Below are 12,055 nucleotides of genomic sequence, written 5' to 3'. Positions count from 1 at the left end.
CGGACGTCAGAGTGAAGGAAAAGCAGCCAACAAGTGCTCACATATGTGGGAACTCCTTCAAGACTGTTGGAAAAGCATTCCAGGTGAAGCTGGTTGAGAGAATGCCAAAAGCGTGCAAAGCTGTCATCAAGGCAAAGGGTGGCTACTTTGAAGAATCACAAATATAAAAATATTTGTGATTCTTTTTTGGTTACTACATGATTCCATATGTGTTATTTCATAGTTTGGATGTCTTCACTATTATTCCACAAGGTAGAAAATAGTAAAAATAAAGAAAAACCCTTTAATGAATAGGTGTGTCCAAACTTTTGACTGGTACTGTATTTACATACATACATACATACATACATACGTCATCATGTCTCAATAGCAAATAGGGTACTAATCTATTTGCAAAGCTTTGAGGAAAGGAACAAAAAAAAGTATTGTTGTACAAAATAAGGAGAGATTTCAACATTGACAATATTTTTGCATTAACCAAGTGTAATTAAGCTAAATAACACTGTTTCACTACTCCTTAAGCAACATATATAAAATCGATAGTCTAGCATAGAACTTTGAGCATGGTAGTCTTGTAGAGTAGGTATGAACCAAAGTAATGAAAGCAGTGCAATGGGTTCTGGAAGAGACTATTTGTCGTCACCCTCAAGTGTCTTTTTAACGCGTGGCACGAGGAACATCCTGCCATCGGAGGTCTGCTGGAGGGAGTAGTCACTGGGACAGTAGGGCTTCCCCTCCTCGTCTCTCAGCAGACTGAACACCTCCAGGTACAGACTCCCCAGCTGCTCCTTTAGCTCCTTCAGACTGCCGTCCATCTGGGCCCTCTCCCTGAGCAAGCGCTCCTTCTTGTCGCGCAGGGCGTCAAGCTCCCCCTCCAGGCCCGAGATGCTCTCCATCTTGCGCTTGCGGCAGTTCTGGGCTGCCACCTTGTTCTTGCCCCGTCGGCGGATGTCTCGGACCAGGACTAGCTGGGCCTCGTTAAGCTGGTGCTTGGACATAAGGTCATTGAAGTCGTCCACGGGCAGGTTGATAATGAGCTCCACAGCAAAGGGGATCCCCAGGGCCTTGGCCCGGTGTTCGTCTCTGGACAGACGGGACTGGCGGCCTGCAGAGCGCCTCCTCGGCTTATCTTTGGTGAAGGGGCGCAGTTTGTGGCCGTTGCCCTCTACGAGCTCACTTTTTGTGCAGGGTAGGCTGTTTGCCGGAAGATGTGATGATGGATCGTCGTTGTAAGTGGAGGACTGTTGTTCTTCTCCATGGAGAGACAGTGAGAACATCTCTCTGTACTCAGACTGGTTGCTGCCTGGGTTGCTGTCCATCTCCTCCAGGTCTGAGTCACTGTATGCCATAGCACCATCGTCCTGATGGGATTTCCTAGGCGAGCTGACATTGGGGCTTGTATCCATTGACAGACCGGAGTCAGAGTCAGGGAACTCTGTAGCAGTCTTGTGTCCATCGGTCAGGGAAAATTGGGGGACATGTATTTCTGACGGTTCCAGGGGTTTGTGTCTCACTTCCTCCAGTGGGTAGGCCTCATTGGAAGTACAGGGTAACATGGGGGAGCTTGGTTTTGTGTTTGAGGGGTCAGTGTAGAACAGCTCACAGAGGCTGTCTGTGGTGTAGGTTGCGTTGAGCTCTGGGGCTTTCAGAGTCATTTGGTTGAGGTTGTCAGGGGAACCATCCCATTGAAGCTGTTGATGAGTGGGACAGGTGGTGTAGTATCTACGTTTGTGACCAAGCCTGGGAGCTCAGGCAAGTAGAAGCTGTAGTTAGGGTCCTGCACCACTAGGTGCATGCTTGTGCTGGTATAGCCATTCTGATCCAGGATCTCTGATGCTTGCATATTTAGGCACTGCTGTTGAAAATAGAGGAAATCAAAGAATTAGAAAACAGTCAGTGACCTATGTACATTGTAGCATATTTTAGTATATTGAAAGGTGATACTGTTAATTTCATGTTTTCATTATCATAGTGAAAAACAAGACACTTGTATCTCTAGTGGGCAACCCTTATAAACAATGGGTAAAATAATTATCTAAAATTGGATAGCATTGCCATTCTAGTTCAAGACTATGTACAGTCATGGCTGAAAATTGATTTCTATTGATGTGGAAAATGTAGTCCTTATACTAATCAAAAAATCAAAAGTATTTCAGAATTTTTGTAGAATTAAGATACTTTATTACAAATAGACAAAAGCCGAGATGATTTGCAAAGCATCTCACGTCTACCTCTCAGCTCTCCGTTTATATCGTCATATTCACATACATCTTAGCATAAAGCCCCTCCCTCTTGGGTTCCCCCACCACCATCCTCAGTTTCCCCCTCTCTACCGCTCCGCCCACATCCTTAGTCTATGATAGCGGCTAAATTGGACTTTTATTCAGTTTAGAATCAATAGTAGTACAATCAATCAAGCCCTTGTCATGCAAAAATAATCATGTTCAGTTTAAACTCTCTTCAACCCCAGCTCACCCTGGCTTGACCTGAAGATTGATTGTTGGACATGACAGGTCCACACTCAATCTCTCAAACATAACCAAACCCAACTCCTCTCTCCCCTCCAGTCATGCTGTATTTACTCATGATTAGTCTGAACGCTGTTCAACTCTGACTCTGCTCTCAGGACTTTGTTTGAGGAGAGAGGCAAAAGGCAACAGTCTGGTTTCAGTCTCTGATAAGGTAGGACAGCCATGGATTAGGTAAGAGCGAGGAATTCGACCCGAGGTCTGATCCCCACTTAATACACACAAACCCAGCGAAAGGAACCAATCAAGTTCCTGCCCAGCAACAGAGAGCACCCATGCCCAATTCCGATTCCATGTTTGTCATGTGTGATTAACTTTGTTTATCCAATAGTTTACTGAAAAATCTTCATCATTATTTGGATCAATACTATCATGATGAATTAATTACATTTTATGTGTGTCAAATCACCAGTTGGCAACCCTTAATTTACACAAACAAACATTACAATAATTCACAGTGATAATTCTGTGATAATTATTCCGGTGTTCTGAGCAGTGCACATCACATAGATGAAAAATAAATCAATACATCTAAACACAATACCCCATAATGACAAAGCAAAAACAGGTTTTTAGATAACAAATAAAAAACTGAAATATTACATTTACATACACTACCAGTAAAAAGTTTGGACACACCTTCTCATTCAAGGGTTCTTCTTTATTTTTCCTATTTTTTACATTGCAAAATAATAGCGAAGACATCAAAACTATGAAACAACACATATGGAATCATGTAGTAAACAAAAAAGTGTTAAACAAATCAAAATATAATTTTATATTTGAGATTCTTCAAATAGCCACCCATTGCCTTGATGACAGCTTTGCACACTCGGGTGGTTGATGTCCTTGATGATATTTTTGGCCTTCCTGTGACATCGGGTGCTGTAGGTGTCTTGGAGGGTGGGTAGTTTGCCCCCGATAATGCGTTCGGCAGACCGCACCATCCTCTGGAGAGCCCTGCAGTTGCGGGCAGTGCAGTTGCCGTACCAGGCGGTGATACAGCCCAACAGGATGCTCTCAATTGTGCATCTGTAAAAGTTTGTGAGGGTTTTAGGTGCCAATACATTTTTTCAGCCTCCTGAGGTTGAAGAGGCTCTGTTGATCCTTCATCACCACACTGTCTGCGTGGGTGGACCATTTCAGTTAGTCAGTGATGTGTACGCCAAGGAACTTGAAGCTTTCCACCTTCACTGCGGTCCCGTCGATGTGGATAGAGGGGTGCACCCTCTGCTGTTTCCTTTAGTCCAAAACAAGATTCAACAACAGACATAAACTGAACAAGTTCCACAGACATGTGACTAACAGAAATGTAATAATGTGTCCCTGAACAAAGGGGGGGAGGGGGGGTCAAAAAGTAACAGTCGGTATGCAGTGCATCTCCTACTCATGGACTGCACCAGATTTGCCAGTTCTTGCTGTGAGATGTTACCCCACTCTTCCACCAAGGCACCTGCAAGTTCCCAGACATTTCTGGGGGGGGGAATGGCCCTAGCCCTCACCCTCCGATCCAACAGACGTACTCTATGGGATTGAGATCCGGGCTCTTCGCTGGCCATGGCAGAACACTGACATTCCTGTCTTACAGGAAATCACGCACAGAACGAGCATTATGGCTGGTGGCATTGTCATAATGGAGGGTCATGTCAGGATGAGCCTGCAGGAAGGATACCACGAGGGAGGAGGATGTCTTCCTTGTAACGCACAGCGTTGAGATTGCCTGCAATGACAACAAGCTCAGTCCGATGATGCTGTGACACACCACCCCAGACCATGAAAAAAAAATGTATGCACTCACTGTAAGTCGCTCTGGATAAGAGCGTCTGCTAAATGACTAAAATTTAAAAAAATTAATGACGGACCCTCCACCTCCAAATCGATCCCGCTCCAGAGTACAGGCCTCGGTGTAACGCTCATTTCTTCGATGGTAAATGCGACTCTGACCATCACCCCTTGTGAGACAAAACCGCGACTCGTCAGTGAAGAGCACTTTTTGCCAGTCCTGTCTGGTCCAGCGACGGTGGGTTTGTACCCATAGGCGACATTGTTGCCGGTGATGTCTGGTGAGGACCTGCCTTATAACAGGCCTACAAGCCCTCAGTCCAGCCTTTCTCAGCCTATTGCGGACAGTCTGAGCACTGATGGAGGGATTGTACGTTCCTGGTGTAACTCGGGAAGTTGTTGTTGCCATCCTGTACCTGTGTGTGATGTTCGGATGTACCAATCCTGTGCAGGGTTGTTACACATGGTCTGCCACTGTGAGGACGATTAGCTGTCTGTCCTGTCTCCCTGTAGCACTGTCTTACAGTACGGACATTGCAATTTATTGCCCTGGCCTCATCAGCAGTCCTCATGCCTCCTTGCAGCATGCCTAAGGCACGTTCACACAGATGAGCAGGGACCCTGGTCATCTTTCTTTTTTTGTTTTTCAGAGTCAGTAGAAAGGCCTCTTTAGTGTCCTAAGTTTTCATAACTGTGACCTTAATTTCCTACCATCTGTAAGCTGTTAGTGTCTTAACGACCGTTCCACAGGTGCAAGTTCATTAATTGTCTTCCACCAGAATGTTTTGATCCTCCAAAAAGGTAATTAACCTACTGTTGAGGATGGATGAATATAATTTATAGATCGTACCTAGTAAACTTACAGTGCCTTGCAAAAGTATTCATCCCCCTTGCCGTTTTTCCTATTTTGTTGCATTACAACCTGTAATTTAATTTAAAAAAAATTGGATTGAATGTATTGGACATACACAAAATAGTCCAAATTGGTGAAGTGAAATGAAAAATTTACTTCACATAATTCAAAAAAATAAATAACGGAAAAGTGGTGCGTACATATGTATCCAATTGAGAATATGTGGTATGACTGAAGGATTGCTGTACACCAGTGGAACCCATCCAACTTGAAGGAGCTAGAGCAGTTTTGCCTTGAAGAATGGGCAAAAATCCCAGTGGCCAGATGTGCCAAGCTTATAGAGACATACCCCAAGAGACTTGCAGCTGTAATTGCTGCAAAAGGTAGCTCAACAAAGTATTGACTTTGGGGGGGTGAATAGTTATGCACGCTCAAGTTGTTTTTTTGTCTTATTTCTTGTTTGTTTCACCCAAAAAATTATTTTGCATCTTCAAAGTGGTAGGCATGTTGTGTATATCAAATGATACAAACTCCCCCCCAAAAAACATTTTTAATTCCAGGTTGTAAGGCTACAAAATAGGAAAAATGCCAAGTGGGGTGAATACTTTCGCAAGCTACTGTATGCCTCTCCAGTTCAGTGCACTCTCGGGTAATTTTTTAAAGATTTGGGAATGGGATTCACTATGGCCTTATACCAAGTGGATGGCAGTATACTGTACTCTAAATAAATTCAGAGCAAACCATGTAGAACTTCAGTTAATTTAGGGGATTTTAAGACTTCACTAGGAACTTCATGAAATCTAAATGCTTTCTCATTTATTGCTGCGTCAATCGCCTTCTTAACTTCTGCCACGGACAGCTCCTCATTTAGGTATGGGTTACATACATAATAGGGTTCTGAGTATGACATTGTGTTTTCCAGTTTAGTGTACAGGGAACAATATACGCCACATATTCGTTACCTGAGAACAAACTTGCAAACCCCTTCTCCCACTCATACAGTACCTGCATAATATCGGAGTTCAGCCCCCGTGTTCGTCTCTGACTTTCATTGGAATTTTCTTATGTTGTTTTGGTCCTGACTTATTTGGTTCCAGAACTGTTGAGGATTTCTTGTCTGTATCTCCTAAAGGTGTATAATCTGTTTGAATAGGCAGAGTCTTTATCAAACACATGATGTTTTTTCTTAAATTCCTTTCTAAAATGTTATCTTGTATTCCTATCTTTACTGTAGAATTAAGTGCTCAGCCTTGCGCAATACAGATCATAGGTCCCTTACCACATCATTCCAATAAGGCTTGTTCGGGATTTAAGCTTTCCTGGACTTGGGGGTGTATTCTTTATTCACATTTCAGAATATATGATATCACAACATTTTTCATACCACACGTCTAAATCACATTGTCTCGACATCTTTGCAGAGTTTAGATGAGTTCTAACAAAGCTCTGCGTGCTATTTCACCACATAAAATTTGGCAAATGTATTTTCTTGTATGTGGGGTATGTATATTTGGTGTGATGCACAATAATACTTGTTTGAGAAAGTTAATAAGGTTAAGGTCATAAATAAAAGATAATTATCAGGAAGTCTACTTTTTTCCTCCAATTACCAGAGGATGGAGACAAAAACACCTGGCTGCTGCCAAACTCTTCCTCTTCAAATTTGTTCAAACAAAGGCGTGCTTGTGGTGTGTCCTCGCCCGCCCTGCTGCAGCAGCCGCTCAAACATTTTTTAGGTGTCCATTACCTGGCTGAACAGGGCTTGTTGTGGCCTTATGAATTCGTCCATTGTGTAGTACCTACAGTTGAAGTCGGAAGTTTACATACACTTAGGTTTGAGTCATTAAAACTCGTTTTCAACCACTCCACAAATGTCTTGTTAACATACTATAGTTTTGGCAAGTCGCTTAGGACATCTACTTTGTGCATGACACAAGTAATGTTTCCAACAATTGTTTACAGACAGATTATTTAACTTATAATTCACTGTATCACAATTCCAGTGGGTCAGAAGTTTACATACACTAAGTTGACTGTTGGAAAATTCCAGAAAATGATGTTATGGCTTTGAAGCTTCTGATAGGCTAATTGACATCATTTGAGTCAGTTGGAGGTGTACCTGTGGATGTATTTCAAGTCCTACCTTCAAAGTCAGTGCCTCTTTGCTTGACATCATTGGAAAATCAAAAGAAATAAGGCAAAACCTCAGAAAAAAATATTGTAGACCTCCACAAGTCTGGATCATCCTTGAGAGCAATTTCCAAACGCCTGAATGTACCACCTTCATCTATACAAACAATAGTACGCAAGTATAAACACGATGGGACCACGCAGCCATCATACCGCTCAGGAAGGAGACGCGTTCTTTCTCCTAGAAATGAACGTACTTTGGAGTGAAAATTGCAAATCAATCCCAGAACAAGGACCTTGTGAAGATGCTGGAGGAAACAGGTACAAACGTATCTACAGTGGGGGAAAAAAGTATTTAGTCAGCCACCAATTGTGCATGTTCTCCCACTTAAAAAGATGAGGCCTGATTTTTAATGAATTTATTTGCAAATTATGGTGGAAAATAAGTATTTGGTCAATAACTAAAGTTTCTCAATACTTTGTTATATACCCTTTGTTGGCAATGACACAGGTCAAACGTTTCCTGTAAGTCTTCACAAGGTTTTCACACACTGTTGCTGGTATTTTGGCCCATTCCTCCATGCAGATCTCCTCTAGAGCAGTGATGTTTTGGGGCTGTCCGCTGGGCAAGACAGACTTTCAACTCCCTCCAAAGATTGTCTATGGGGTTGAGATCTGGAGACTGGCTAGGCCACTCCAGGACCTTGAAATGCTTCTTACGAAGCCACTCCTTCGTTGCCCGGGCGGTGTGTTTGGGATCATTGTCATGCTGAAAGACCCAGCCACGTTTCATCTTCAATGCCCTTGCTGATGGAAGGAGGTTTTCACTCAAAATCTCACGATACATGGCCCCATTCATTCTTGCCTTTACCGGATCAGTCGTCCTGGTCCCTTTGCAGAAAAACAGCCCCAAAGCAGGATGTTTCCACCCCCATGCTTCACAGTAGGTATGGTGTTCTTTGGATGCAACTCAGCATTCTTTGTCCTCCAAACACGACGAGTTGAGTTTTTACCAAAAAGTTCTATTTTGGTTTCATCTGACCATATGACATTCTCCCAATCCTCTTCTGGATAATCCAAATGCACTCTAGCAAACTTCAGACGGGCCTGGACATGTACTGGCTTAAGCAGGGGGACACGTCTTGCACTGCAGGATTTGAGTCCCTGGCGGCGTAGTGTGTTATTGATGGTAGGCTTTGTTACTTTGGTCCCAGCTCTCTGCAGGTCATTCACTAGGTCCACCCGTGTGGTTCTGGGATTTTTGCTCACCGCTCTTGTGATCATTTTGACCCCACGGGGTGAGATCTTGCGTGGAGCCCCAGATCGAGGGAGATTATCAGTGGTCTTGTATGTCTTCCATTTCCTAATAATTGCTCCCACAGTTGATTTCTTCAAACCATGCTGCTTACCTATTGCAGATTCAGTCTTCCCAGCCTGGTGCAGGTCTACAATTTTGTTTCTGGTGTCCTTTGACAGCTCTTTGGTCTTGGCCATAGTGGAGTTTGGAGTGTGACTGTTTGAGGTTGTGGACAGGTGTCTTTTATACTGATAACAAGTTCAAACAGGTGCCATTAATACAGGTAACGAGTGGAGGACAGAGGAGCCTCTTAAAGAAGAAGTTACAGGTCTGTGAGAGCCAGAAATCTTGCTTGTTTGTAGGTGACCAAATACTTATTTTCCACCATTATTTGGAAATAAATTCATAAAAAATCCTACAATGTGATTTTCTGGATTTTCTTTTCTCATTTTGTCTGTCATAGTTGACGTGTACCTATGATGAAAATTACAGGCCTCTCTCATCTTTTTAAGTGGGAGAACTTGCACAATTGGTGGCTGAATAAATACTCCCCCCCAAATGTATAGCCACAGTAAAACAAGTCCTATACAGTGAGGGAAAAAAGTATTTGATCCCCTGCTTATTTTGTACGTTTGCCCACTGACAAAGACATGATCAGTCTATAATTTTCATGGTAGGTTTATTTAAACAGTGAGACAGAATAACAACAAAAAAATCCAGAAAAACACATGTCAAAAATGTTATGAATTGATTTGCATTTTAATGAGGGAAATCAGTATTTGACCCCTCTGCAAAACATGACTTAGTACTTGGTGGCAAAACCCTTGTTGACAATCACAGAGGTCAGACATTTCTTGTAGTTGGCCACCAGGTTTGCACACATCTCAGGAGGGATTTTGTCCCACTCCTCTTTGCAGATCTTCTCCAAGTCATTAAGGTTTTGAGCCTGAGGGCCACCAGGTTTGCACACATCTCAGGAGGGATTTTGTCCCACTCCTCTTTGCAGATCTTCTCCAAGTCATTAAGGTTTTGAGCCTGACATTTGGCAACTCGAACCTTCAGCTCCCTCCACAGATTTTCTATGGGATTAAGGTCTGGAGACTGGCTAGGCCACTCCAGGACCTTAATGTGCTTCTTCTTGAGCCACTCCTTTGTTGCCTTGGCTATGAGTTTTGGGTCATTGTCATGCAGGAATACCCATCCACGACCCATTTTCAATGCCCTGGCTGAGGGAAGGAGGTTCTCACCCAAGATTTGATGGTACATGGCCCGTCCATCGTCCCTTTGATGCGGTGAAGTTGTCATGTCCCCTTAGCAGAAAAACACCCCCAAAGCATAATGTTTCCACCTCCATGTTTGACGGTGGGGATGGTGTTCTTGGGGTCATAGGCAGCATTCCTCCTCCTCCAAACACGGCGAGTTGAGTTGATGCCAAAAACTTGATTTTGGTCTCATCTGACCACAACACTTTCACCCAGTTCTCCTCTGAATCATTCAGATGTTCATTGGCAAACTTCAGACTGGCCTGTATATGTGCTTTCTTGAGCAGGGGGACCTTGCGGGCGCTGCAGGATTTCAGTCCTTCACGGCGTAGTGTGTTACCAATTGTTTTCTTGGTGACTATGGTCCCAGCTGCCTTGAGATCATTGACAAGATCCTCCCGTGTAGTTCTGGGCTGATTCCTCACCGTTCTCATGATCATTGCAACTCCACGAGGTGAGATCTTGCATGGAGCCCCAGGCCGAGGGAGATTGACAGTTATTTTGTGTTTCTTCCATTTGCGAATAATCGCACCAACTGTTGTCACCTTCTCACCAAGCTGCTTGCCGATGGTCTTGTAGCCCATTCCAGCCTTGTGTAGGTCTAAAATCTTGTCCCTGACATTCTTGGAGCGCTCTTTGGTCTTGGCCATGGTGGAGAGTTTGGAATCTGATTGATTGCTTCTGTGGACAGGTGTCTTTTATACAGGTAACAAACTGAGATTAGGAGCACTCCCTTTAAGAGTGTGCTCCTAATCTCAGCTCGTTACCTGTATAAAAGACACCTGGGGAGCCAGAAATCTTTCTGATTGAGAGGGGGTCAAATACTTATTTCCCTCATTAAAATGCAAATCAATTTATAACATTTTTGACATGCGTTTTTCTGGATTTTTTGTTGTTGTTATTCTGTCTCTCACTGTTCAAATAAACCTAGCATTAAAATTTTTGACTGATCATGTTTTTGTCAGTGGGCAAACGTACAAAATCAGCAAGGGATCAAATACTTTTTTCCCTCACTGTATCAACATAACCTGAAAGGCCGCTCAGCAAGGAAGAAGCCACTGCTCCAAAACCGCCATAAAAAAGCCAGACTACAGTTTGCAACTGCACATGGGGACAAAGATCGTATTTTTTGGAGAAATGTCGTCTGGTCTGATGAAACAAAAATAGAACTGTTTGACCATAATGACCATCGTTATGTTTGGAGGAAAAAGGGGTACGCTTGCAAGCCGAAGAACACCATCCCAACTGTGAAGCACAGGGGTGGTAGCATCATGCTGTATGGGTGCTTTGCTACAGGAGGGACTGGTGCACTTCACAAAATAGATGGCATTATGAGGAAGGAAAATGATGTGGATATATTGAAGCAACATCTTAAGACATCAATCAGGAAGTTAAAGCTTGGTCGCAAATGGGTCTTCCAAATGGACAATGACCCCAGGCATACTTCCAAAGTTGTGGTAAAATGGCTTAAGGACAACAAAGTTAAGGTATTGGAGTGGCCATCACAAAGCCCTGACCTCAATCCTATAGAAGATTTGTGGGCAGAACTGAAAAAGCGTGTGCGAGCAAGGAGGCCTACAAACTTGACTCAGTTACACCAGCTCTGTCAGGAGGAATGGGCCAACATTCATTGTGGGAATGCTTGTGGTAGACTACCCAAAACGTTTGACCCAAGTTAAACAATTTAAAGGCAATGCTACCAAATACTAATTGAGTGTATGTAAACTTCTGACCCACTGGGAATGTGATGAAAGAAATAAAAAGCTTAAATAAATCATTCTCTCTATTATTCTGACATTTCACATTCTTAAAATAAAGTGGTGATCCTAACTGACCTAAAACAGGGAATTTTTACTAGGATTAAATGTCAGGAATTGTGAAAAACTGAGTTTAAATGTATTTGGCTAAAGTGTATGTAAACTTCCGTCTTCAACTGTACCTGGAGCTCAGGCAGGCAGAGCAGCTCCATCCAGGCCTGCTCCACGTCCACAGGGGCTGGAGCCAGAGATGCAGGCACAGCAGTGGGAGCCTTGTGGGGGGCCAGCAGAGCAGAGAGCATGGGATTCTGGGCCACAGGTGACTGCTGGGAGGTCAGCATATCTGGCCTACTGTTGCCAATGGAAGGGGAGGGCATGATATAACCAGGAGGAGGATGGGGGGGCTAGAAAACACAGAAAAATACTGGAGATTAGAGGGGATGCAT

General features: G+C 43.4%; 1 protein-coding gene across 1 annotated transcript in view; it reads right to left on the bottom strand.

Moving 5' to 3' along the window:
- Positions 1–281: 281 nt before the first annotated feature.
- The window catches only part of LOC121555896 (nuclear factor erythroid 2-related factor 2), a 29,801-nt gene continuing 18,027 nt past the window's right edge, over positions 282–12,055 (bottom strand). The window contains 3 exon segments of the mRNA XM_041869751.2: positions 282–1,681; positions 1,684–1,855; positions 11,792–12,013. Coding sequence (XP_041725685.2) covers positions 630–1,681; positions 1,684–1,855; positions 11,792–12,013 — 1,446 coding nt within the window. The 3' untranslated portion in view covers positions 282–629.

The sequence above is a fragment of the Coregonus clupeaformis genome, unplaced genomic scaffold, assembly GCF_020615455.1.
Source record: "Coregonus clupeaformis isolate EN_2021a unplaced genomic scaffold, ASM2061545v1 scaf0342, whole genome shotgun sequence".
Lineage (NCBI taxonomy): Eukaryota > Metazoa > Chordata > Actinopteri > Salmoniformes > Salmonidae > Coregonus > Coregonus clupeaformis.
Note: the sequence above shows the minus strand (reverse complement) of the source record. Positions and strands in the feature narration are given on the sequence as shown.